At 48.5% G+C, this 27866-nt stretch overlaps 1 protein-coding gene across 2 annotated transcripts; it reads left to right on the forward strand.

Annotated features, from left to right (window-relative positions):
* Positions 1–239: 239 nt before the first annotated feature.
* Sparc (secreted protein acidic and cysteine rich) lies at positions 240–25785 on the forward strand. 2 transcript variants are annotated; one of them, XM_034504255.2, is made up of 10 exons: positions 240–698; positions 10905–10974; positions 13399–13458; positions 14368–14455; positions 15664–15785; positions 18878–18998; positions 21003–21136; positions 21596–21744; positions 23973–24121; positions 24679–25785. In XM_034504255.2, exons 2-10 carry the CDS (start codon positions 10918–10920, stop codon positions 24705–24707), a joined length of 909 nt encoding a protein of 302 aa, XP_034360146.1. In that variant the 5' UTR covers positions 240–698; positions 10905–10917; the 3' UTR covers positions 24708–25785. The 2 variants fall into 2 exon arrangements, with proteins under 2 accessions (XP_034360146.1, XP_034360147.1); XM_034504256.2 differs by having other exon boundaries at positions 555–698; positions 13402–13458.
* The last annotated feature ends 2081 nt before the right edge of the window (positions 25786–27866 follow it).

Consider the following 27866-nt stretch of genomic DNA (forward strand, 5'->3'; position numbering starts at 1 on the left):
GCAAGTCTCCCAGCTAAGTTCTAATCCCTCTATGGTTGGTGCCACTAGAGCTAGAGGGGACGTAGCCTCATTACCAAGGATGATGCCACCAGTGGCAGCTTGTTTTGTTGGCTCTTGTCTTTGTCACAGTCACCCCCCCCCCAGTTTCCCCCTCCCCCCCATGCCAGTGCGCACTGGAATTGCTCTGCCCTTCTCCACATCACTAAGCCCAAGAGAGTGCTCAGTCAAGTTCACTAGCTGTGTACAAAGTAGGACAAGGGGCTTAGCTGAGCCTTGGAGGCTCTCGGTAATGCCTAGGACTCTTCAGTCCTCAGCCTCTGCTCTGAACAAGGCCTGGCCTGTTCTAGGTGATTCCGGCAGCTGTTCCAGCCCTGACCCTCATGTCTGTTTAGGCAGGAGCCCCAGAACAGATGAGGCAGGTGGGGCCAGGGTGTCTGGGTAGCACACAGCCTACCACAAGGCAAGGAAGGAAGAAAGGACAGCTTTGGTTCTGGGGAGAAGGGGAGGCAGGCCAGGGGAAGGAGGAGACAGAGGAGGAGGGCCTTTGAGTGGAGGCGGAGGGTGAGACAGACCCTGCCCAGAGCTCCAAGTGGCTTCCTGCTGCTTGCTTCTAAACCCCTCCACATTCCTGCAGCCCTTCAGACCGCCAGAACTCTTCTGCCGCCTGCCTGACTGCCTGCCTGCCTGCCTGTGCCGAGGTATGCACCTCCCTGTCAGTCCCTGCCCTTCTGTAAGCTTCATCAGCCCCTCTGCACCATCCCCTTGACTAGCCTCAGGGGGAGGGGAGCTGGAAGCCTGTTGCTCACTCACAGGGTAACTTGTTATCTCTGTAGCACTGCAGAAAATATCCGTGGTTTGTTGCGACCGCTTTCTCTGTGTTCTCTGGTGGCAGAGGCTACTGGTCTATCCTCTGTCACCCTCGGTGGCAGCTGCCTCCCTTTCTGAGAATCTGATCCTCATTTGCCCATCACAACTGCCAACCCAGAGAAAGTCTGGCTGGCAGCCTGCTGGGTCTGGCTTCCTATTCTAGAACAGACATCCAGCTCTGGGTCAGAACACTGTTGTCCAAATGGGACTTTGCAAGAAGGATAAACAGATCTGTAAACAACCAAAGCAAGGCATTCCCTTTAGTAGGTTCCTCTGGGAAGGCTCAGGTCCCTTGAATCTCTGTCCACCCCCACCCCATCACCCGGTGGCGACCGCCAGCCCGAAATGCCATTGTCTCTCCCAGCTGGGGGTTGCCATTGTTCCCAGCCTAATTCTGAGAGATGGTCATCACGGGCACTCACTAACATTGCTTTTGCTGTATCTAGACATCTAAGAAAGCTGACATTTTGATACAATCCAGAGCCAAAAGGGAGGAGGGTGTGATGGGGAGGAGGGAGACAGGGTGATTTAGCTCCAGGACACCTTTCACTGCCACTACTGAACCTACCCAAGACTCAGACCAGCCTGTTGAAATCTTGTCTGCCCCAAGCTGTCCTGTAAACTTCCTGTGTGTGACGTCTAGGATGGCTGAAGTAAGTCTCATCTAAAGGGAATAGGCACCAAGCGTCTCTGCCTTAGAGACAGACAACATACCTGCAGGGGAGGGAGTGTCTCCATGGGCAACTCTTTTAAGTTTCTAGAACCTTCCAAGTGCAAGGAGTGGAGTGAGATGCAGAGCGTGTGTGGGGTGGCAAGCTTTAGGTAGTTTGTGGGTGATCTCACATAGCATCTCCCCTGGGTGTAGCCTTCCTGTCCTAGGGAAGAGGGATAGTTTCGGGGTTAGCCGAATTCCCCTAAGACTTCCCGAGCAAGGTCACTTAATTGAGCCTTTAAAGTGGTCTACGAATAAGCTTCAAAGAGTCTCTGGAAGTAGTGTGAGTATGTGAGTGAGTGTGCGTGTCTGTGTGTCTGCGTGTGTGTTTGTGTGAGAGATGATGGGTGTCCACAGCTTTTAGGTTTAAGATAATCCCCAAACAGAGGCCAGACCCCCAGAAGAGTGGTGCGAGGGTGTGATGCGGAGAATAGAAACAAATTTGTATTTGCCAAGGACTAAACCAGAAAGAAGTGGTTGAGGGAAGAGTTAACTCCAGTTAACTCAGCCATCAGCTGCCACATCGACAGAGCCGCACTGGGGGAGGGGGAGGGAGTGGGGGTGGCTGAGGAGTCTGCTTTTGAAACTTTCTCCAAGCCCCACCCACCAAGAGGCTCTTCTCCCTGGTGACTCACTCCGAGAGGAATGCGAGTTGCCACGGCAACCTTTTTTTCCCCCTAGGGTCTGTGCCTGCTGACTGGGAGGGGACTCTAGGAACGCTCAGGGACCTTTAAGTTCCAGTCCCCCAAGCCACTGCTAAGGGCTGCGGCCACCGCACCCCACTCCCGCCCCGGATACAAGGACCACAGCAAACTCCTACCCTGTCCCCATCTCCCACGTCCCAGGGCCCCCAGGACTCTGATAAGCCTTTCTAGAACTGCCCTTTGCGAGACAGAGGGTTTGGATCTGTGCTTAGAAGGTCTCATTTGACCTTGAACTAATCTATCTTCCTGAGCTCCGGTTTCCTCCCTATTTCTGGTAATAGCAGCAGTCCCTTGGAGAAGGTGCAGGATGAAACGGGCTAAAGCATGCACTGGGAAACATTTTGCAACCTTACTCCCTTCTAAAGAGACTGATTTTTAGCACAAAGGGAATTATTCAAAGTCCTTTTTCTTCTGGCAGCTCCAACTTTTGGGGTCCAGAGAACATCTTCTTAGTAAAAGTGGTGACAGGAGTATTTTTTTTAAAAGATTTATTTATTTTATGTATACGAGTACACTGTAGCTGCCTTCAGATACACCAGAAGAGGGCATCAGACCCCATTACAGATGGCTGTGAGCCACCATGTGGTTGCTGGGAATTGAACTAAGGACCTCTGGGAGAGCAGCTGGTGCTCTTAACTGCTGAGCCATCTCTCCAGCCCAACAGGACTATTTTTTTTAAATAAATTGTTTAAATTCATTTCAATTTGGGGATATTTTTGTCAATTTCCTAAAAGCAACACACCCTCCTCTAAAGAAAGACTGATCAAGGCTGGAACCAGGACTCATTTGGGAGTGCTTGCTGCATCAGCCTGAGGACCCAGATTTTTTCCTTACCTTCAACCTGGGGAGTCAGGTGCAATGATGCCTGTCTGTAATCCCAATGCAGAAGGCAGAGACAAGCCAGTCTGCAGAACTCACTGGCCAGCCTGCCTAGCTGAATCATTAACTTTAGGTTAGTGAGAAACCCTGTCTCAAAATATAAAGTAGACAGACTTACTGGCACTCCCCGCACCCCCCTCCTTTTTTTTTTTTTTTTAAGATTTATTTATTTTATGTATGTGAGTTCACTGTAGTTGTCACACCAGAAGAGGGCATCAGATCTCATTACAGATGGTTGTGAGCCACCATGTGGTTGCTGGGAATTTAACTCAGGACCTCTGTAAGAGCAGATGATGCTCTTAACCACTGAGCCATCTCTCCAGCCCACAAGTAGTGAAAAGTCTTTTTATTGTGAGAAAGAATAAAAAGCAAGTTTATAGCTGCCTGGAGATGCCGGCGGTTGAACCAGGGACCTCACACATGGGAAGCACACGCTCTATCACTGAGCTACATTCCCAGGCACTTGCCTTTAATCTCAGCACTTAGGAGGGAGAGGCAGGCTGATCTCTGGGAGGTAGAGGCCAGCCTGGTCTATATAAATGAATTCCAGGCTACTGAGGGTTTTGTAGGAAGATCCTATCTCAAAAAAAAAAAAAAAAAAAAAAAAAAAAAAAAAAAAGTAAAGAAAAACCAAACAAGACATTGACTTCTGGCTTACACGCGCACACACACACACACACACACACACACACACACACCATATATGCATCACACACAGAAATGGAAGGAAAAAAGAACAGGTATTGGTCAAAAGCATGGGTTACAGCTCAATGGTGATATTCGAAAAGATGTTATCTGTCCTAACCTCAGTTTCCCAATCTGTCAGGTGGGGATGATCTGAACTAGATGTCCCCAAACCCATTCCCAGGCACTGGTTTCCTTGGAAGGAGCAGCATCCTGCATGTTTAACAGCAGCCTCCTTTCTTGCTTTAGGAGAGGAAACAGGAAGAAGGCTGGGGAGGCAATATCATCCAGCTGTGGGCTCTGAGGCCCAATGCACAGCTGGGTTTGCTATTTCCAGCTACAGCTTTTCATGTTGAAAATAAGCTTTAAACAGCAGAGGATATGAGGCAAAGCATGCTTGCTTGTCGAAGCCTTTTAGGCTGGCAGATGAGTCTGGGGAGATAAACAGGAGAACATGAACACATGGGGCACAGAGTTTAAATATGTAGATACTGATTTTACCACCAGCCTGGCTAAAAATAAGTGCAAGATGTGGCCACACCTTCATATTCTTCTCCGAGTGATATCCTCACTTACACACACACGTGCACACGTATATGCACACACACCACACAGAGGGAGAGAGATTCTTTAAGAAAAAATACTTTAACAATATATTTTTTAAAAAATTTGAGCCATGTGGTGGTGGCACCCACTTTTAATCTCTGCAGAGGCGGAAAGATCTCTATGAGTTTGAGACCAGCCTGGTCTACAGAGAGAGTTCCAGCACAGCCAGGGCTGCACAGAGAAACCTTGTTTCAAAAAACCAAAACAACAACAACAACAACAACAAGGTTTTATTTATGTGAATATAGGTATACGTGAGCACAATGCATGTGGGTGCCTTCAGAGGTCTGGATCAGGCATCTAAATCTCCTGACCTAGAGTTCACATACAGGTGGCTGTGAGCTGCCCACCGTGGGTGCTTAAAACTGAACGTGGGGGTCTCTGATAAAGCAGTAAGCACTCTTAAAGGCTGAGTCATTTCTCCAGCTGCTACGCCCTTCCCCCAGGTGCAATTCTTGTGAGTATGAAAACCCCAATCCTCACCTATTAACAGATGTTATGTCAGGCCATATGTCATCCATACAAACAAGGATGCAAACACACATACCGTCAAACAGACTATTCGTCAATGAAGACACCTCTCCATATCTCTCTCTGACTCTGTCTGTCTCTAACACACACACACACACACACACACACACACACACACACACACACACACACACGTCTCCCGCACCCCGCTTCAACACAGGCACATGAGTGCCTTTATTTCCAAGATACAAAAGTTGAAACTCAGAAAGGGAAATTAGCTCACTGGAGATTATAAAGCAGGCTGGTGTCTGTGTCCAGCCTTTAGATCTTTGGAACCTTGTCAGGTTCCGGTCAGTTGGAGCTGACCTTGCTCTATAGGACCTAAATCATTCATAATACATGATTAACAACACTTCCTTCCTCCCTTTGCTGGTCTATTCCAGCCTAAGTGACTTAGTCATTCGGCCTAAGACCCAACGAAGGTGGCTTACAAGTGGTTTCTCAGTTGCTTTCTTTTGGCCCCTCCTTAGCTAGCCTCCGACTTAAACCAACAGAAGAGGAGGCTGGTACCAGCTTCCAGCCATCCCTGGGGATGGAGGAAGCTACTTTTCCCTTATACTGTTGTGTGGATCCTACACCCTCCCAACCTTGCTTGTGACTCCTGGGACAGTTGGATTGCACAAAGCCAGGGCCAGCAAATGGTGACTTATCAGACGCTTTTAGAGAAACAGCCTCTACCCTGGCCAAGGGTGTGTTGGGCAGCAAATCAGCGCTGCTTTCACATGCCTAGCCATAGATATCTAATAGGGAATCCATGAACAGAGATAGCAGCTCTGTCCTTCCAGTAACTTGATTTAAAGTCTTGGGTTAAAGGATCTCTCTGGATCATCCTGTGCTGCTTGTGGCATTAGGACTTCAGATCTCGATGGAAAAAAGAAATCACAGTAAAAGTTTAGATATTTCTGAATGTTTGGCTTAGAAACCACCTTGCCCAAGGGATTTGAGTGACCCGTTTTCTCTCTCTAAGCTGTGAGTTTTTTGTCTAAAGTATAGACATGGTAAAGAACTATCTATCATGTGACCCGCAATGGCAAGCCACTAGTAGTGGTTTTTAGAATGGTGTTCAAAATTCTGATGTCACTCTAGACTTTGAGGGGAAAGATTATATGATTGATTAGTAATGTCTGCCACATACACAGAAGGGGTATGGGAAGGTTGGTGTGCTACATATCCACTTCCTTTGGAATCCCTTAGTCGTTTCCAGATGTTACATCTTGGATACTTTGATGTTTCTTATCCCCTCCACTTGTGGTCACCCCTGATGTAACAGGGATGACTGTACATTGAGTTCCTTCTTTCTGCCTTTATTTGTTCTAGAGAGGGTTGAAAACTCAGCCTGGACTGCCAGCAAGACCCAGTCACATGGTCTAGAGGGTGCGGAGGCTGCAGGAACTCCTCCAGCCTGGCCTGGTCTAGACAAAGTGAAACGTGGCACTTAGGAGACGGTGGAATTTCAGCAGGGCTGTGTCCAGCCACAAAGCCTGGTGCCGCCTCTGAGCTGCCCAGAACCAATTCTAGGTTTTAGCATCTGTGACACTCTAACCGCTTCCCATAGCTTCATCCCTTCCAACAAGAAATAGAAATAAAAGCAAGGAATCTGGGGCAAGAGAGAGATGGGGCACTTCAAGATATGCTGAGTGAACTCAGGAGTTCAGAATAGTCAGGAACCTTGGGGGCTTCCTTGCCCGAGGGTGTCTGGCTAATCTAGGGGGAAACCTAGAGGTATTTCAAGGTTTCTGGCTTATTATGTTGGAATATGCTGTGTTCTCAGGCCCCAATTCCACTCCTGTTATACTGTGTTCTCTCTCTCCCTCTCCTTCTCCCTCCCTACCCCCTCTCTTTCTCTCTCTCTGTCTCTCTGTCTCTGTTTCTCTTCCTCTCTCTCTCTCTCTCTCTCTCTCTCTCTCTCTCTCTCTCTCTCTCTCTCTCTCTCTGAGCCAGAGGTCAGCCTTAGTGATTGCTCCTCAGGCTCCGTCCACCTTGATTTTGAGACAGGATCTTTCACAAGCCTGTATCTTGCTGATTCAGCAGGACTGGATGATCTGCAAGGCCTAGATCCTTCCTGTTTCTGTCTCTCTCCAGTGCCGGAGTTACAAGCTTGTGCTGCCACGATTGAGTTTTACATGAGTACTGGGGATTTGAACTCAGGTCCTCATGCTTGCCTTTATTAACTGAGCTCTCCCTTCAATCCCTGGTTTGTTTGTTTTTGTTGTTGTTGTTTGTTTTTTTTGTTTTTAATTTCACTCATAGACATAGTCCAAGATGTGCAAAGGGCTTTGGAGGACACTGCTGTTCTGGAGTAGGCTTTCTCAACAAGTCCTTCACACTGGCAGCATTTCAAGGTTCAGTAACCCCCTGTGGTCTGGCCTGGTGGGACCTAGCACTCAGGAAGCAGAGGCTGAAAGATCCCAAATTTGAGGCCAGCTTTGGCTACATAGTTAGACCTCATCTCAAAAAGAAAAATGACTCCACCCCACCCAAACCAACCAAACAAAAGAGAGCTGGGTATGATGACTCAGGCCTGTTATCTCAGCATTTGGGAGGTGGAAGCAGGAGGATCTGGTAGTTGAGACCATCTTTGGCTACAGACCAAGTTCAAGGCTAACCTAGCCCCTGAGACCCTTAGGAAGGTCTCTGGGATTGCATTTCTTCATATGCTTTCCATTAGGTCATCCTAACAGGTCTGTGGTCCTGAGCCACACTGTCTAAAGGCCCACAGTTCTGAGGTTGCCCCTGGGTTTAGGTACTCAGTGGCGCCTTCATGTCCACAGGGAACTCCCAGGAGCCCCTTTAGGTCTGAAGGGAAGTGAGAGCTAGGGGCTGGCTGTACTTTTCCATCCTGTCCTTTCCATCCAAAGAGCTGGACAAGTAACCTCTGCTTCAGGTCCTGCTGGCAGCCCAGGTTCAGTTTTCACCTCTCTCCAGAACAAATAAAGGCAGAAGAAAGAGACTCAATGTACGGAACAGGGAAAGGGGGCGCCAGGGGTGTCTGCATTTGGCGGTCACAAAGCCAAGGGCAATACACCTCCACTTCCCCCCCCCCAGGGCATTTTTCCTGCCTACATCTCAGGCCAGGTTGGCCCAAGTGGGCACCCTCTTAATGACTACCCAGGAGCAAGTGTCTGCCAAGGGAAACATCAGAGTTGAGAGACCATGCTGATACCTGTCACTCATGTGCTGGACTGCTAGCTAGAGGCATGGATCTTCCTTCCTAGGCCTCAGCCTTCTCATCTGTACTAGGTGGCAGAAAGACCTGCCTCAGGCCCTCCTTGGAAGGCTGGCTTGTGAAAACACTGAGGATATTTGTATGTTTCCCCAAGCATGCTGGACTTAGGTTTGAGTGTGGAAGATCATGGCTGCCTTGCGCTGACTACAGTTACCTTGTGCCTGCGTTGACTCTTGTGCCTCAAACAGTCTTTGAAGGGTAGACTCCAGCTTCTTTGGCTACACGTATGTTACAGAACCTCAGAGATGTGTCTCATGGGCAGGCAGATAATGTAGCTCTTCATCAGTAATAGTTAAGGGGGTCCCCAGTCTGTTCCCCCTAACATCTAGATGAAAAGGATTCTGGGATTATGGAACTATAAGATGTGGACAATAATCATCTCCCCTGAGTTTTTATGCCCGCCTTTCTCCTTACCCTTACCCAGCCTCTGGCTTAAATCCAGGAAGCACTCCAGGACTTAGGTTCTGAGACAGGACAGAATGAAAGGACATGGTGATTGGGGTGGGGAGTAGGGTGGTCTCAGGGTTCCCAGATCCCTCCTTCTGCTCAGATGGGCACCCAGCCTTAGGAGTTGTCTCTCTAGCTCTCAAACCTGAAGCCTATGACATAGCCCAGCCTGGCTACCTCTCCAGAGTTTTGACTCTTTCTTGGCCTGGGTGACGTTTGGGCTCCAGCTGCCAGCCACACTTTGATCTTTTCATTTCAAACAACCCCAGACAAGCCCCTCATTGATCCCTCTCTCCCGTTCCATCTGCCCAAAACCACATGCAGATGATGCTGGACTCCTGTTTTCCAAATGGAGAAGCAAGAAGGGAAACAAGTGAGCAACTGTGAGATGGGGGAAGAATGTTCCAGAAACTGCCTAGAAAGGGAGAACTAGACCCCTTTGCCAGGTGGATTTGTCCTGAAGCAATGTCAAGCTTCCAAATCAATTTCTTTCTTTAATTTCTTATAGTTTTACTTCATGCTCACACCATGAAGTTGTGGGTGAGGTTCTTTCCAGTTTAGCCTAGCATAGGCTTGTCATGGCCTCTCCCTCCTCTGTCTGTTCTGCTATTCAGGTCTTGTCTGAAAAGTTCTGTGGTGCTGTAGATTCAGCTCAGGGCCTCGTACATGCTAGCTAAGTACTATTTTGTTGTGCCACACCCTCAGCTCGAAGATGTTTGGGGATCTGGACTTTTTTTTTTTTTTTCTTCCAAATACTATTATCTGAGGAGAGAAGGTGGATACTAAGGAGGGGATATGCTAAGTCCCGCTTTCCTTGTGTTTTTTTGGAGCTGGGGACTGAAAGCTGGCATATGCTCCTCTCCTCAGCTGCACTCCCAACCTTCCATTGTTGTAAGCATTCTAAAGACCACGTCAATCATCTGAAACTTTACCTCCTCTGACCCTGTTGACAGATGGGGAGCCAAGGTTTTAGAGAGAATAAAGAGTGTAACCCATACATGGAGATGGAGACAATATCGAGGTAGAATAAGAAGCCTGAACATTGAATCTGAGCTCAGTAGCTTTGCCTGAGCTGTCACGGCATCTCCCAGCACCAAGCTTTGTCAGCTGAGAAAGCTGGAGAGGCGCTAGGGCTGGAGAGGCTAAGAGGGAAGGAAGTCTTGGGAAACCAATAGGAAAGGCATCGCTATTGCTCTCTTGACTGAAAGCTCTGAAGGGGCAAGAAGGAGCTGGCTCACTCTGTGTGGCTGTAGAAAGGGATAGGATAAACCGCAAGCTTGAGGGGGGCATATCTAGGAAGAACTTTCTAGATCCATTTGGTAACAGAAGCCCGTCTGGTTGCCACTGGGAAGCAATGTCCCCACCACATGTCCCTGAGTCTTCAGAGGAAGTCTGCTCCAGAGATTCCTTCTAGGCTACAGTGTGAGAGTTCAGAGTCCAGCATCTGGGAAGTGATCAGGGGGACGGTCTAGATCTTAGCTAACATCCCCTCTGCAACACAGGGACACCTCTGGATATTTCCTTAGAGGATCCAAAGAATGCTGTCCCTGTGGGTAGGGTGGAGGAAACACGAGCCCTCAGGTTCCTTCCTGGCACCCCAGACTCTCAGGCTTTGTCTTAAATGTGTGTCCCATTGTTTCAGATTCCTGTTGACTTCTCCCATTGCAGAGGAGGGAGTGTGGAGGGGAGGGGAAAAGGAAAGGGAGGAGGGAGGAGGGAGAGGGAGAGGGAGAGGGAGCCGGAGGGAGGGGCGGAAAAGCATAGGCAGAGGGGGCTTAGGGAGCATGGGGCGAGGTTATGGAATAGGAGACAAAAGTCTTAGAACAAGAGGCATCAAAGGCCCAAACTTGACTTAAGCCTGTTGTCTTCTTCCAATCATTAAAAAACAAAACAAAACAAAACAAAACAAAACTGAAGTACTGAGAACGAAGATCTCATCTCATGACCATATATAGAAAACTCTGTACCTTTATCCTCAATAGAAGGAAACTGGAGATGGGGTGGGGAGCCAGACAGCCATTAGCTGCTGCTTGCAGCTGCAGAGTTTCCCCTGGAGGCTCCAGGCCGGGACTGCTTTTTATATGAAGAGGTAGGATAATGGGCATTAGAGGTGCAAAGAGCATCTTAGCTCTAACAGGAGTCTTTTCCACTGCCAAGAGGTCGACACTTGTCTTAGTTAACATTCCCATCTAACCCAGGAACTCAGGAGGAAGTCTCTCTTGCTGATTCATCTTCTCTTCCCCTGCAGAGTTCCCAGCACCATGAGGGCCTGGATCTTCTTTCTCCTTTGCCTGGCCGGGAGGGCCCTGGCAGCCCCTGTAAGTAACCAAAGATGCTGTCTGAGTTCTAATTCATCCCACTTTCTCCAGCTTCTGAACTTGTTCTGGGTGCTCAAGGAGACATCAGGGATGTGACTCAGGTGGTAGAGTGCTTACTTAGCATTCATGCACAAAGTCCTAGGTTCAATCCCCAGCATTACATAAACCCAGACTTAGGAAAACAAACCTACAATCCCAGTTTTTGGGAGGTAGAGGTAGGAATATCCAGAGTTCAAGGTCATCTTCAGGTAAGTAGTGAGTTTGAGGGCAACCTGGGCTACGTGAGATCCTGTCTTTAATAGAGGAGCCTGTGCAGTGGTTAAGAGCACTTGCAGAAGACCCAAGTTGGATCCCCAGAACCCAAATGGTGGCTTACAACCAGAGGATCTGATGCCCTCTTCTGACCTCTTATGGGAACCAGGCATATATATAGTGTGTAGACATACACACAGGCAAAATACTTATACACATAAAATAAATAAATCTAAACAAAATTAAAAATAAGTAAGTCTTTTTCTTAAGCCAACAAGGCTAGGAGAATTAACATGAGGGAGGCAGCTCTCTGTAAAGTTCAGAGCTCACACACTAGTTCCGGCATGCTCAGTAGGATCTGACCTCTTCAGGGAGGGAGTTAGCTGCAGGGATGAGGGACTGTTGGTAGGAATGAAGCTGGCGGAAGGAACTGGGTCCAGAGAAAGAAAAAGGTTGGCTTCTGAGCCTGGGAAGCTATTAGATAGTAAGCAATTGACTCGGGCTGAATTTCGGGGGATAGAGAAGATGCAGACAGAGATTGCTGTGCTCGAGGCTGTTGGAGACCTGGGATAGATAGAGAAGCCTCGGTCAGATCTTGGAGTAAGACTGGAACTGGGCAGGGAGAAGGAGAGGTTGTCATTGGAACGAACTAGCTATGACCATTACTCCATCTTGAGAGTGTGAAGCAAGAAGAAATAAAAAGGAAACATTCAAAGAGAAACATTTAATGAGAGTCAATCAAGCCAAATGAGATCCTTGCTTCCTGGCCCCTTCCATGGTCTCTGGTTTGCCTCCAATTCCCACTTCCCCCAACCCTGCTTCAGCCTCCTGATGGTTGGGGTTACATGTGCCAGCACTCCTGGCTAGGAACATTTCAAACTGGCATTCCCTGCTCTGTTCATTAGTGGGTAGATGGCAGCTTCTGGCCAAAATTCATCAGACAGGCAGATTTTGGCTGAAGATTGGTGAGGTTACCTTTAATTTTGGAAGGGGTTATAGTCAATCAGGGGCCTGAAAGTTTCTTGTCACCCGACCTGCTCTTCCTAGAGTCTGAAATGTCAGGAGGGAATTTCCTAATAGCAATAAAATGAGGTCACATGTGAGGGGCAGGGAGGTTTGGCATCTTTTAGGAGTCACAGAGTATTCATTCTGTCTGGGTCTTGGTTTTAGTGTCTTTGTTATGGTTTTACTGCTGTGAACAGACACCATGATCAAGGCAACTCTTGTAAGAACAACATTTAACTGGGGCTGGCTTACAGGTTCAGAAATTCAGTCCATTATCATCAAGGCAGAAGCATGGCAGCTTCCAGGAGGAGATGGCTCAGGAGGAGCTGAGAGTTCTACATCTTCAACTGAAGGCTGCTAGAAGACTGGCTTCCAGGCAGCTAGGAGGAGGGTCTTAAAGCCCACAATGACACACCTACTCCAACATGAATACACCTACTCCAACAAAGCCATACCTCTTAATAATACCACTCCTTGGGCCAAGCATATTCAAACCACCACAGTCTGCTTCTGCTGTTTTGGGGATGTATTGAGGCTTGACTGGCAGAAATGCTGCTGTCAGTAGAATGAGGGAGAGGTGAGATGGTTTGGTGGAGAGTATATAAAAGTCAAGTGTGCTGGCTCAAGCCTCTGATCCCAGCTCTTAGAAGGCTAAAACACAGTTGGCAAGTTCAAGGTCAGCCTGGGCTCTGTAGCAAGATTCTGTCCGAAACGAGGGCTTGCTTCAGCAATAGACTGACTGAAACTGGAAGGTGTGTCCCCTAGTGCAAGGGGACACACGAACGCGTGAAGTATTTCATACTTTAAAAAAAAAAAAAAAAGAAATAAAGATGGGGCCAGAGAGATGGTTGGCCGCCAAGCCTGATGATCTGAAGACCCACACCTCAGGAGAGAACCGGCTTCCCCAAGTTGTCCTGTGGTTTCCGCACATTCATTGTGGTATGGGTGCTCACTCCATCCCCCACATAAAACTCATAAATCACATAAATAAAATCATTGTGATAACAGATTTTTTTTTTTTAAGGAAGGAAGGAAGAATGAAGTAGCACTGTGAGCCCCAGCCTGAGGCACCAAGGCCTCCAGGCTTGTGTTCCCAGACAGAGATACTTCAGAGAGGAAGCTGGCCTTGGCCTTGACCAACTCTCTCAACCCTGTTCTCTTTTCCAGCAGCAGACCGAAGTTGCTGAGGAGATAGTGGAGGAGGAAACCGTGGTGGAGGAGACAGGGGTACGTATGTGGTGTGGTGGTGGTGGTGGTGGTGATCCCAGCCTTGATCCCTTTCTGCCTGGTCCCTTCTTTGGACCATCCAGACAAGTGCAGTGGGGTTCCTTAAGGACAGGCATTCCTCCTTATGTGCATACAAGGCACAGATACTAACCTGAGTATCCCCATTTACCCTTGACTGTTCTCCAAACCTTCAGTTGAGCCCTGAGCTCCTGAGGATTCAGAAATGTTTGGGTTTCGTATTTCTTCTGTTATCATACACAGTCTCCCCTGGCGTGAAACAAAGGGATCCACTCAGTTGGGCCCAGCAGGCATAGAGGGTATGCCTTCCTGTCATAACATCTTGGAGGCCTCCGATTTATCTTAATGAAATGTCAGGGCTCTAGACATTTTTTTTTTTTTTTTTTTTTTTAGCAATTTTAACCTTTCTTCTTCTTCTTCTTCTTCTTCTTCTTCTTCTTCTTCTTCTTCTTCTTCTTCTGTTAAGGATTTATTTATTTATTTTATTTATATGAGTACACTGCAGCTATCTTCAGACACATACCAGAAGAGGGCATCAGATCTCATTACACATGGTTGTGAGCCACCATGTGGTTGCTGGGAATTGAACTCAGGACCTCTGGAAGAGCAGTTCAGTGCTCTTAACCACTGAGCCATCTCTCCAGCCCGGCTCTAGACATTTTAATATCGACTAATAAATTGAATGAATAGTAATAAGTACAGCATTCCACCAAAATCAGCACCTTAGCATTTGCACTGAGATCTGGGCCTAGCCCACCTTTCTCCTGGGTGCCCCTCACGCTCTCTTCTGGGTTTCTGAAGCTTCATTCAGGCCCCTTCTTTGTAACCCTCTCCCAGGTCTGGGGTGGGGTGAGAACTCCTGAACTCATTTTATTTTCTCTTCCATGCCAGGTACCTGTGGGTGCCAACCCAGTCCAGGTGGAAGTGGGAGAGTTTGAGGAAGGTGCAGAGGAAACTGTTGAGGAGGTGGTGGCTGACAGTAAGTCTCTTCTCTGTCACCTGGCATATCTGGATCACCCTCGGCTGTGTGGGTGGAGGTCTAAGGACAGCTCACAGGAAGTTTTTAGCCAAGGAGATGCATTGTGGGGCTCTGGTAGTTGTGGAGGGCCAGCTGGGAACCCTCAGGTCAGGGAAGTCTGGGATGGATTTGTTTATAGCCAGGCCATCCAAGTTGTGAAGGGCAGAGGAAACTCTGTAGTTTGGTGTCAGATTCTCATAGAGGTCATGGTCACATCTGGTCACCAAGATTCCTGCCTTAGGGCTTCACCTTCAGCCTGGGCTCAATCTCCTCCTGGGAGCCCATCTAAGAAAGCTGACTGGCTCATTTAATTTCCACTTGGCCCGAGGGAGCAGAGCCTGACGTAAATTCTAATACCTTAAGTAGAGAGACAGTGACTCAGGGTCCCAGGCTTTAGCACACAGACAGAGTCACTTTGGAAGTGGAGATTCAAAAGGTTTGAACCCATTGAACCAGGGCTTCTGCATCTTATCAAGGCAAGATGGAAGCCCCAAGGAAAAGGCTCAGTGGTTAAGATTACTTGCTGCACTAGATGAAGATGGAGTTCACCACCCACTTCAGCTTTCTCAAGGGGACAGCTATGGGTGTCTGGAGAGAAAGGGCAAGGCTTGCTGGAGCAGAGGCTGGGCCTGGGGTCTTGAGTCATATCCCTTTCCTCTTCCATGACCAGCCTTTGTTTCCTGTCATAGCTGGGCCCATTGTCTACTGTGGGTCTGGGTTCTTCTTCCTTTTCCTTTGTGGACACCTAATTCTATTCCATTGGACCTCGCAGCTTAGTTGAATCCACGACAATAGCTCAGTCTTCCAGGTCATTCTAGAAAGTACTTTGAATCCAGAAATTCTGCACTGTGGTTGCTCAGCAGAGAGCTGAGAAGAAGCAAGCTATTGTTTCAGTCATTGGGGGATCTGTCTGCACCCCAGGTCTCTGAGTTCCAGACTGACATTCCATCCCTTTGAAAAGGGTCCAGTCCCTACCCTCAACTGAATCTCTAATCCCAAGACTAAGCAAACTACTCCCCTAAACTCTGTTAGCACAAAAAATTAGGGGATGCCCAAAATTCTGGTGCTGAGAGTGGAGTACACTCAAAGACTGTCAGCTCCAATTCCCATCTGTGTGGTGTGGAAGCACGTGTCAGCCTGGTGAGCTGACACAATGTTCTGTTCCCCAGACCCCTGCCAGAACCATCACTGCAAACATGGTAAGGTGTGTGAGCTGGACGAGAGCAACACCCCCATGTGTGTGTGCCAGGACCCCACCAGCTGCCCCGCTCCCATTGGCGAGTTTGAGAAGGTAAGAGTGGGGACCTGGGCCCAGCAAAGCATAGTGTCTGCTAAAAAATCTCTTTATGGGGAGAAGCTCCATTCTCAGAAGGCCCCTCCCTAGGACCAGTCACAACAGGAAAGTGGAGCTGAGTCACAAGTTGAGAGCCTGCCTGGCCCCATCCCTCTAGTGCTGATGAAAATTTAAAAGAGCTTACTTGTACCACCAGGTTCCAGGCTCTGTGTTGAAACTGATCACTGAGTGCTACATAATCTCAGGAGGAATGCACTCCAGGTCATTCTTCTATTACTATTTTGTTTTACACTTTATTCGTTTTATGTGAGTGTTTGTGGCATGCATGCATGTGGATGTCAGAGGACTCGCTTGATTGGTTCTCTCCTTCCACCATGTGGATACCAAGATTCCAACTCAGGTCAGCTGACAGGCACCTTTACCTGTTAAGCCATCTCACTAGCCCTTCAATACCTCTGTAATTAGCATTGGGCCCACAAATGGGGGTCTGGGGTCTGCTCGAAGACTGACTGCCAACCTCATCTCCATCACTTGAGAGCTGTGAGATTTTAGTTAAAGCACTGAGTGTCTCCAAGTCTTAGTCTCTCACAACCAAAGAGGGAGAGAGAATCTTGAACTCATAGAGCTGCTATGGCATCTGTTAGAGGATGCCAGGTATATGACAAGGACCCAGCATTGTTATTTCTCAAATGTCTCCATTCTATCTCCAACATGCATGTACCTACCATGTACTCATCCACCCATCCATACATCCAGCATATATTCACGCATCCACCCAGCCATGCACCCATCCTTATGCATTCATCTACCCACACAACCATAAATCTGCCCATGAATCTTTCCACCCATTTAGCCACCCATCAACTCACCCACCCATCTGCCTATCTACCCATCTACTCATTCATCTGTTCATTCATCTATCCATCTACCCACCCACCCATTTAACCAACTATCTTCTCACCCCACTCATCCATTTAAAACTCATCCACCTAATCACCCATCCATCCACCCACCCCATCTATCCATCCATCCATTCATTCATCCATCTATCCATCCATCCATCCATTCATCCATCCATCCATCCATCCATCTACCCATTCATCCATCCATCCACCCAACCATCCATCCACCCACCCACTCAGCCACCCACCCACTCAGCCACCCACCCACTCACACATCCACTCACCTACCATCCACCAATATACTCATCTATCCATCCACTTAAATATTTTTTGAATACTCACCTGCACCAATCATTGTGCTATCTACTATCTGGCTTAAGACAGCAAATCTCATTCTAGTTCTTCCAATCTAGCTGTGCATTTTTTTTTTTTTTTCTTTTCTGTTTCTGTAGACCAGGCTGGCCTTGAACTGAGAGATCTGCCTACCTCTGCCTCCTAAGTGCTGGGATTAAAGACATGTGCCACCACTACCCAGCCCATAGTTTTCAATATCTCCCCAAGACAACCCTTGCCTCTAGGATTCACATATTAGCTTCACTTTTAACTCTTCCCTCTTCCTCCCCATCCCACTGCTCTCTAGTGCTTCGGTCTCCCCTGCAGCAATGTGTAAGACTTTCCTGACTCCACACTTGCAGGTCAGGTCCTTCCCCTATCAACATCTGTTCCTACCTGTGCTCCTGCTCTCAGTTAACCCCCAGCCTCTTGTTTGGTTCCTCTATGACCAAGGTTTTCCAGCAGGACCCAACGAGTCAGTTGGCCCAGCTGAGGTTCACCCAAGCCCATATTCTGGATAGTCACCTGGATTGCAGGGGAAGCAGAGAGAGGCTGAAGCATCCAGGGGAGTCTTCCTTTTCCTCTAGGAGGATTACACAGGGGTCTTTCATCCCAGCTCCAAACATGGGGCAGCGATGTTCCGGAACCCTCTGGAGTTAGGTACTATGTGATATCTTTACCTGTTGAGCTATCTCACTGGCCTTTCAGTTTTAACTGAGCAAACTCTGTTGGTTCAGGCCTATCATCCCTGGTACAGAAAGGCTGGAGTAAGAGGAAGGTTGAAAGTTCAAGGCTTGGCTCTGCTACACAGTGCTACAAGGTCAGCCTGGCCAATGGAATGAGAGTGTCCTAAAATAAGACAATAAAGGGATACGGATTTTGATCATCGACAGAGCACCTACCTAGCATGCACAAAGCTATTCCGCTCTGACACTGCAAAAATGTCTTCACCAGGGACTGATCCATAGTTGCTCTCTGCTGAGTGTGGACCAGTTCCAGACTCCCACTGGGGGCATGGGTACTCTGCCTAAAGTACCCTCTGCAAGCAGCCCGTGATCAGTGAGCATCACTGTCAGCTAGGGAACTGTCATCAGTATCAAGCCAGGGTGACCTTATGCTGCATTCTTCCTTTCCTCCCTTCCTCCTCCCCCTCTTCTTTCCTTCTTTCTCTTTCTTCTCCCTTCCTTCGTGTGTGTGTGTGTGTGTGTGTGTGTGTGTGTGATGGTTTATGTTGATAGTCAGTTGTCTTCTACCATGTGGATTCAGGGATCAAACTCAGGTCATTAAAGTTAATACCAAGGCTTGGCAAACCTGTTTTGTTTTGTTTTGTTTTGTTTTGTTTTATGAGATAGGGCTTCTCTGTATTGCCCTGGTTGGCCTGGAACTTGCTTTGTAGACAGCCTGGCCTTGAAATCACCAAGATCCACCTGCCTCTGAGGGCTAGAATCAAAGGTGTGTGCCATCATGCCTAGCTTGAGTGTCTTTACTGTCTAAGCCATCTCACCTACTACCCTACTGTGTATTTCAGAATGATAATGACTCCTGGCATGCTGTGTACTTTTTTTCCATGCACGGGTGTCTTTCCCCCCTATCTCTTACTGTTCTTGAAGTATCTTTTGTGCCTTAGCCCTGACTCAGATGTGCCTCTGCTCCAAAATCACCCATGACCCTCATATGGTGGAACAGCAGGATCTAAAGTGGGCTTCTGTGCCCCAATCTCTAATTCACTGTGTGTGTGAGACCTTAGCTGTTCTCATTGTTTGGGTTCCCTTGTCCCCATGTCTGAAATAGCAGTGACAGGGATATTCGGTCGGGTTTTTGGAATGAAGGAGGTGCACTGTGCTTGGTCAACAGGTGTGCAGCAATGACAACAAGACCTTCGACTCTTCCTGCCACTTCTTTGCGACCAAGTGCACCCTGGAGGGCACCAAGAAGGGCCACAAGCTCCACCTGGACTACATTGGACCATGCAAATGTGAGTGTCCTCACGCCTTCCAGACTCCTTCTCAGGGAGATGGCTCTGTTCCCTCACTGATGACAGCTCTGTGATCTTGGGTAAATCCCATCCCCTCCATGAGTCCTAGTGTACCCATTCATAAAATTAATTTAAGTTGTTTTCTCTCCTGGGAAGACTTAGCCATCATGGAAGCAGATTTTAGTGAAGATTTCAAGAGCTTTCCACTAGCATCCAGACAACCAAACCATCTTTCTTCCTTCCTTTCTTTCTTTCTTTCTTTCTTTCTTTCTTTCTTTCTTTCTTTTCTGATGACATGGATGCTTTTTCATAAGGCTAACTCAAATGATTCCTGCTTCAGCACTGAAAAACAAAAACTGTTTGATCTGGGCCTGCAGAATAGTCAATATTTTAAATTCAAATAGGAACATGCCTGGAACTGGGGAGATGGCTCACTAGGCAAAGTGCTTGTGTAAAAAGGCTAGGTCTGATAGCACATACTTGTACCCCCAGTGCTGAGGAGGTGGAGCCTGGGACACCCTGGGGCTCACTGAAGAGTCATCCTAGCCTAATGGGTGATCACCAGGCCAGCAAAAGAGCATGTCTCATAAAATAAGTTGGATGGCTCTTGAGTGATATCTGCGATTGACCTCTGGCCTCCACACATGTGTGTATGCACACATGACTGTGAGCACACATATATACCAAAATTAATGGATAAATGAAGTTAAACATTGGGGGCATACCTGGCATTTTCTTCAGGCTCTATTCCTCTGTTGGCACAGAGCCATAGCTTCTTATTCCATCATATCCCTCCTTCCCCTTTTCTAGAAGCCTGGGAAGTTTGAAGAGGGATGCCAGGGGCTCTGACTGGCCCATTGCTAGTGACCCAAGGTGTAAATTCTGCTGGCTCTGGGGCCTCTTCCTCATCTGAGTCTCCCAAGCCATACTCACTGCCTGTGAGACAACATGAGCTGTGTATCTGTAGCATGTTCTACATAAGAATATCCTTCCCCATGGGCTGGGGCTATAGCTAAGTGGTAGAGTGATTGCCTGGTGTGCCTAGGGGCCTGCCCCCCATCCCCAGCCCTGTAAGTCAAATTGAACCAAACTAAAACAAAGGAGAGTTCCTCTCCAGCCTGAGGTTTCCAGCTGTAGAAAGTGAGGGCAGTTAGCCCTGAGCTCTTAACATTGGGGCTGGGATGTACAAGGGGAGACAGAGATTTAGAGATCCTTAGAGAAGACAGGCTAGAGGAAGTTGGTGGGGAATCTTGGCCTATGAGGTGAAGAATATTCTAAGGGGTCCTTAGCAAGTGGCTGTTGCTGCCCCTGAGGCCACCTACTTGCCCAGTCTAGCTCTATGTGGAGATCTCCACTCCCAGATGGCAGTGGTCCTAGCCACAGAAGGGCTTTCCTTGGGCTCAAAGCCAAGGATGAGCAGGCATCAGATCCCCCAGGTATCCACCCTAACTGGATCCAGAGCTGATGCTCTGATAGTCTGGCTGTAAGCAAGAGCCTTCTTTTGCCCATTCCTAAGTCCAATGACAGGAGAGCGGGGAAGAAATCTCCAGGTGTGACATTCTGGGGTGTTATGTTCTGAAGACAAGGATGGGGTGATGATCTCTGAAATGGTTCTGGGGGCTTGTGTATGCTTGAGCCTTCTCCCCACTGCTGCTGTGCTGGACTTTCAGATACAGGTTGTTTCAAACACCTCCCAGAGGTCGGCCTCCAGCTCTGCTGGGATCAAACCCTAGGCCATTGCCTAGAAAGGTGCAGGAGCATCTGGGGTGGTGGAACCCCTCAGCAGGTTAGGTGCAAGCCAGGAAGCAGCAAGGCCTTGCGCTTCCCCATGCAGTCTTTACTTATGAATCTGGAAAGACTCTGGGTCAGAGAGACAGAGGCACCATGGCCAGGGTTGCTCGCTAGAATGCCCATGGGGTGTAAGACAAAGAGGAGAGAGTAGTCGGGTAGCACGTGTGCCCTCCCGCAGGTCTAGGTTGACTAATCTTGTCTCTTGTGTCCTAGACATCGCCCCCTGCCTGGATTCCGAGCTGACCGAATTCCCTCTGCGCATGCGTGACTGGCTCAAAAACGTCCTGGTCACCTTGTACGAAAGAGATGAGGGCAACAACCTCCTCACTGAGAAGCAGAAGCTGCGTGTAAGTGGCCTCCTTCCAGCTTGGACTGGTGTGCCTGCTATTGATTTCCGTGGAATCTGCCGATGGGGATCTAGGGCTAATTTCTAGAGCCAGGCCCCAAGGTGGTCTGTCCGCCACTTTGCAGGATGCCTTCATCCTTGATACCAGGATACAAACATCCAGCTGCCTTTGGAGGCTCTGAGGAGGTCTTATTCTCTCTCCTTCTGAGTCAACAGGCCTTCTCTTTTAGTGAGCATGTTTAGCCCCGTGGCAGAGACTTAAGGTTGACTTCTTGGCCTCTTCTAAAGCCTCCATAGGCAGTGGTGGCTTAAGGCAGGTGGTGCTATGTTTTCCCCATCTGTGTGTGGATAAGCCGCTCACTACCACCAGCACCTGTCTCCTAGCCTCATCGTGAGCTCTGGGCTTGGCCGGCCTCTTGTTGGCTGGACCCTTGGTCACCTGATGATTCTACCCCTACAGGTGAAGAAGATCCATGAGAACGAGAAGCGCCTGGAGGCTGGAGACCACCCTGTGGAGCTGCTGGCCCGAGACTTTGAGAAGAACTACAACATGTACATCTTCCCTGTCCACTGGCAGTTTGGCCAGCTGGATCAGCACCCCATTGATGGGTAAGAGTCAGGGTTCTCAGGACCATAGGCTCAGCTTTGTTGTGGGCTGGGGCTGGTAGGGCATTAGATGAGGCTATAAGGCCCCTCAGTGACTTTTGCTGCTTCCCAGTTCAAGACTCCGCCATCAGCTTTGGGCTAGAGCAGGTGGAGCAAACATCCTGGGGGAAGATGAAGGCTTGGGAAGAAGAAAGCCCTGAGACATGTAATGGTAGCGGAAGCGACCGGCAGCAGTACAAAGAGTTCTTCCCAGGCCTGTGAAGGCAGGAGCAGGGGACCTATGTGGGCAGAGAAAAAGAGTCCAGGAACAGCCTCCAATGTGACCCAGAGTCAAGGCTCAGGGCCTTGCTCATCCTTGTTCATGCTTGCTCCCGGTCCTTCAGTGGAATAGGGCCGCCATCACAACGGCCGTGTCCCTGATCCCTCCTGAGGTTCAGCTCCATGGAGCCCACCTGACCCCAGAAGCTCCTAAAAATGTCAATGGCTTCCACACCACATATTCCCGACCTGGGTGCTCTTGCCTGTGGTCTGCGCATTAAGGAGCCTTCAGAGAATTTGAAGAGCAGTACTTGAGCTGACACTAAGTCAGCTCTGTCACTTCTGGCCTCCCTTTGCAGCCATGAGAGTAAGAGGCCCTGTTTAGGTCCCAAAGAGGCAACTCAATTGCTCCTTCTTGCAGCCGTTTCTGCTCTTTGCTTTGAATATGAGAAACAGGTGGTCACTCAGGGGACAGGCAGGGCCACCTTCCTGGCATATCAGAGATATCAGATATATCAGGTCAGAAAGGTTTCTTTCTGAGGTGCTTATCACTCTATGTCTGGTTGTGTGCCAGGACATTACCCACCCTGCTGGCCGCCTCCCTGCCCCCCAACTCCCTCCCAGTTCTTGGCTCTCCTAGGCTCTGGGAAGCTCTCAGCTGTTCCTCTCCCAAGCTCTTGCAGTGGCTGGGATCCAATTGAGTGACACAGGGGTATGGAAGGGAGAGTCCTGGGGGACATCTGGATCCCATGTGCCAAGTGGCCTAGAGAAAGTTCGAGATGGATTGCCAGCGCAATGACTGGGAAAATGCTCCAGCCTCCTCTTGGTCAGAGTTGTTGGTGGCCTTGCAGCTGCCTCAGTCTGTTTTCTCACAGGACAGCAAAGGAAGGTCCCGGCCAATTTCAGATTTTGTGTGATGCCTCTTGTAAGCAGGAGGCTGTGAAGAACATTGGCGTCACAGTATCTTCTGAAGTCCCTTGTGGGTAATAGTGTTCTGGGGACAATTAATTGGGATTCTGAGGAGAGGAAAGGAAAAGAAGCAAAGATCATGCTGTGGAGTCTGAGGCCAGCGGGGAGCACTGGGTGGGGACAGAGGGAGGGTGACCCTGAAGTCACTCATTGCATGGTATAGAGAGGATTCATAAAGATCAGTGTTTACCCTTCTTATCTTACCGCCCAGCGAGGCCTGGCTCAGCCTCTCCCGGAAGTCAGAGTCATCACCAGATTTTGTTGTTCACTTACTTCTTATTTTTAGTGCTGGGAATAGAATCTCTCACTAGGGGATTCTAGAAGTGCTCTATCACTGAACCACAACACACTCCAGCCCCTTACTGGAGGATTCAAATACTCTACCAACTGAACCATGGTCCCCCTTTACTGGTAGATTCTCCAGGAGGATTTTAGGAAGGTGCTCAACTGCAGAGCTATATCCTAGTCCTACTAAAAGACTGATGGGTCTTTTAAGACTCCATTTTAGGCTCCTGCAGCTATGTCAGTGTGTGAACATCAAAAATCTACAGTGTGGTCAGGCAGTGGTGGTACATGCCTTTAATCCCAGCACTGGGGAGGCAGAGACAGGTGGATATCTGAATTTGAGGCCAGCCTGGTCTACTTAGAGAGTTCAGGACAGCCAGGGATATACAGAGAAACCATGTCTCAAAAAAGAAAAAGAAAGAAAGAAGACCTCACAGACTTTGACGTTCCATAACAGAGGTGCTGAATCTAGTGTTTCTGTATCTCCAACACTCAGCCAAGTGGCCCTAATGATGAAGCCCATAGACTCAGGACTGGAACAGCTTCCATTACATTCCCCCATCAGCTGGAGCAGGGCCGTGTGGTGCTGTGGGTCTCTTCCCAGGTCCATGGCAGAGCTGTGGGTAAAACCAGATTCCAGCCCTGGGCTCCTACCACTGGCTTCCCATACTGGGCTGTGTTCTCCCATGCTCACACCCTTCCCTACTCTTCCCTGCCAGGTACCTGTCCCACACTGAGCTGGCCCCACTGCGTGCTCCCCTCATCCCCATGGAACATTGCACCACACGCTTCTTTGAGACCTGCGACCTAGATAATGACAAGTACATTGCTCTGGAGGAATGGGCCGGCTGCTTTGGCATCAAGGAGCGTGAGTGTTGGGCTTGGGGGTGGGAGGAAGTGTCCCTGAGGGATGGGATGTTGTCCCTTCCCCTTCCTATCCTGTCTGTCTCCTTTGCCTCTTTAACTTATCTCTGCTGTCTCTTTAACTGAACCTCAAACATTAGTCCTCAACTCCATATAAGCACTATTTTGGGAACTGGCTGCCTGGGGAGAAGAAACAGGAAGTGCAACTTGGCAACCAGCACAAGAGATGGAGATAGGCCAGAGTCAGGGAGATCAAGGTCCCATTCACACACTTCTCAGTGCCCTTGACTGATCACTGGCCCCGGGTCCTGGGATGGGAGTGAATCCAATAGACCCTAGGGCGGACACTGGCCTCTGCTGCATTAGCATATGGTGATTGTATACAATCTAGGGTTTCATCATAGGGTCTTCACTCATGTACCTGATATATTTGATCATCTCCGAAGCCTATTTCCGTCTCTTGTTCCCACTCCCTCTGCCCCGCTGCTCTTCCTGACTGGCCCCCTTCTGTTCTCAAGTGGTAGAGCCTTAGTTTAACCCCCATCTCTTCTCTTTTTGCAGAGGACATCAACAAGGATCTGGTGATCTAAGTTCACGCCTCCTGCTGCAGTCCTGAACTCTCTCCCTTTGATGTCCCCCCTTCCATTAGCCCCTTGTTTAAAATGTTTGGATGGTTGGCTGTTCTGCCTGGGGATAAGGTGCTAACATAGATTTAACTGAATACATTAACGGTGCTAAAAAAAAAAAAAAAAATGTAAGAAAGAAAGGAACAAGAACCCAAGACACAGCATTTTTCCACATAACTTAACTCTGAGGTCGTGGGCCATCCACAGCCCCCTCATCCCCTGCACCGCCCAGTGTCTCACTGGCTGTGTTGGAAACGGAGTTGCATAAGCTCACCTTCCACAAGCACAAGATATTTTTAGCTTTCATTTTTATTTTGCATTTGACTCTAACACTCACCCAGACACTGTGCTTATTTCATTTTGGGGGATGTGGGCTTCCTGGGGTCTTCCTCTGGTGGTTTGGAGGTAGGCAGAGGGAAGTTACAGACACAAAATTTGGGCAAGGATACTGTGAGACCTGAGGATCCACCAGTCAGAACCCAGATGGCAAGTCTTGGTAACCTAGGTCAACAATTGACATAATAATCCAGAGCTATGTCGCACATAACAGACTCCCAGCAGCTCGGGACCTTGCTGTCTCCTCTACTCAGGTTCTTTCCCTGCTCAGCTGTTGGTTTTAATTTTGGTGAGCCTTGGGTGGACCAGAGCTTCAAGAAGGATTCTCTTCAATTGCTAATGGACTTTCAGGCTCTTGCTGGGAGCTCTAGGCACTGGAGGTGGTTTCAGGAAAGTGAGACTCAAGAGGAAGACAAAGAAGATTGTAGAGAAAGTGAGGCTGGTGAATTGGTTTGATTTTTCACATCTAGATGACTGTCATGTCCCCCTCACCTCTCCCCACTCCCTGCCACTTAAAACCTTCTACTTACTAACCAAGAGAAACTTCCAAGCCAACGGAATGGTTGGATCTCACAGGCTGAGAATTTGTTCCCCTCCAAGCATTTCATGAAAAAGCTGCTTCTCATTAACCATGCAAACTCTTCACAGCAATGTGAAGAGCTTGACAAATCTTTCAAAATAAAAAGTAATGACTTAGAAACGGCCATCCTGGGTGATGGTGGTATGTGTGTGCCTTACTCTCGGGTGCTTTGTTTTCAGGCGTGCACAAACATGGCCATACTTGTGCACAGAAGCAAACACTCCACTGTGCTTTTATATACATGTATTCACACGCTCATACACAGGGAAGCTAAGGCTCCGGTGCTCCTATGAGCACTAATTTAACAAATGAAGAAGCCAGTTCCCGGGCTGGGCTGTAGCTCAGTTGGTAAAGTGCTTACCCAGTATGAACAAAGCCCGGGTTCGATCCTCAGCACAACCTAAGCTGGGTGTGGTGGTGAATGCTTGCAATCTCAGCACTGAGGAGGTGGAGGCAGGACAGTCAAATGCTCAAAGTCATCGTTAGCTACAAAGTGAGCTGGAGACCAGCCTGGACTACACAAGACTTTACACCCTCCCCCCCATTGTGTGAGTGTGTGTGTGTGTGTGTATTCCTTAATCATTCCAGCCACATTTCAAGTGCCTGACAATCAAGCTGTATTCACCCCAAGGAATACAATACATTTTCTTCACACAAAGTTCTAGGGAGCTGAGTATAGTGGTACACACCTTTATTCTCAGCAATTGGGAGGCAGACATAGGCAGACGTCTGAGTTTGAAGACAGCCTGGTCTATATAGTTATAGGCCAGTGAAGGCTGCATATATTGAGACCTTGTCTCAATAATAATAACTCCGGTAAGGTGGGGAGCAAGAACTTGGCCCCTTGGTGGTGGTTGTGATGATGATGATATTATTATTAGTCCTCAAAAGCCACAGAACACTTCATGAAGCCTGTGCCCCCTCAGACATAGCAGTGTGATGTTTCAGGCTGATTTTTCCAAAATCCCCTTGGAGAGGAAGGGAATTCACTGTAGAGGGCTTCTGACAATTTAAAGATGAGTAAACTAACACAAGTTTCTAGAGCACAAACTAGCTGGACCTTGGAGTTCTTGTTTATGTAAAGGGAGAGGGGCGGGGCAGGGAGGACCTGCGCAGTTTTGTTCTGATCTTAGGATGTGTGCAAACCCAGCACATTGATGGTCTCTGGGAACCTGGGCAATCAGAGGGCTTAGGAAATTTCTATAGTGTTGCATTCACTAGCAGATGTTTGTCAGGTGCCTCCAGCAGACAAGATGTCCCATGAGTAAGGAGAAACACGCAGCTGAACAGCTCCAGAGAGGATGATGTACAAAGGAAACGAAAACTTGTAGCCGCCTTCGGCCACAAGTCAACTGGCTTCACCTGAAAGGGGGGCTGGGAATGAAAGGGGCTGGAGGGCGAGAAGAGATGAAGCCAAGACAAAATTCTCTGATCAAGGCTCAAAGCTTTAATGTTCAGCTCTCAATTTAAAGGGGAAGACCCAACCCACAACCCCTCCTGGTTTCAGATGGGTGGGATAATCCATAGTCCGTTCCAGGTCACGGCCAGAGATGTCTCAAGGCAAGCCCAGGGGCAGTTCAGCTTCTGAGTTCTGGGCAGCCAAGGTGGGTAACTCCACCTAGATCCTATCACTTGGTCTTGTTGTGGTAAACAAGGTCTCTCAGGCCTGCCCATGGTGGGGGGAAGGGCACAAAAACTGGGTGTGGAAACAGTGAACCTGTTCCCTCTGGCAAGGTGGGGGAGTGGAGAACTTGGCCCCTTGGTGGTTGATGCAATCTTGCCCCTTGGCCAGCCTGGGCCAGATTATCTGTGAAACACACAGCACTTGGCTACACCTTGAAGGCGGTGAAGGGCAGGCCTTCCATCTCGTATAGAACGTAAATGTCTTCTATAACAAATCTTTAGAATTTTCAAGAAAAGTTAGCATCAAAGAATTAAAAATCAGGGGCTGGAGAGATGGCTCAGTGGTTAAGAGCACTGACTGCTCTTCCAGAGGTCCTGAGTTCAATTCCCAGCAACCACATGGTGGCTCACAACCATCTGTAATGGGATCTGATGTCCTCTTCTGGTGTGTCTGAGGACAGCTACAGTGTACTTATATGTATACAATAAGTAAATAAATCTAAAAAAAAAAAAAAAAAAAGAAGAATTAAAAATCAAGGTTGGGTTGAGGGCATGATGACCAGTGCAAGCGCTGCAGCCCAATG

Source organism: Arvicanthis niloticus, chromosome 6 (genome assembly GCF_011762505.2).
Source record: "Arvicanthis niloticus isolate mArvNil1 chromosome 6, mArvNil1.pat.X, whole genome shotgun sequence".
NCBI classification, from domain to species: Eukaryota; Metazoa; Chordata; class Mammalia; order Rodentia; family Muridae; genus Arvicanthis; species Arvicanthis niloticus.

Excerpts from the sequence above, each read along its gene's own strand:
- Sparc (XM_034504255.2), top strand. The coding sequence starts at position 10,918 with ATGAGGGCCTGGATCTTCTTTCTCCTTTGCCTGGCCGGGAGGGCCCTG. Across the intron at positions 13,459-14,367 it reads CCGTGGTGGAGGAGACAGGG|GTACCTGTGGGTGCCAACCC; the intron begins GTACGTATGTGG and ends CTTCCATGCCAG. Across the intron at positions 14,456-15,663 it reads TGAGGAGGTGGTGGCTGACA|ACCCCTGCCAGAACCATCAC; the intron begins GTAAGTCTCTTC and ends TCTGTTCCCCAG.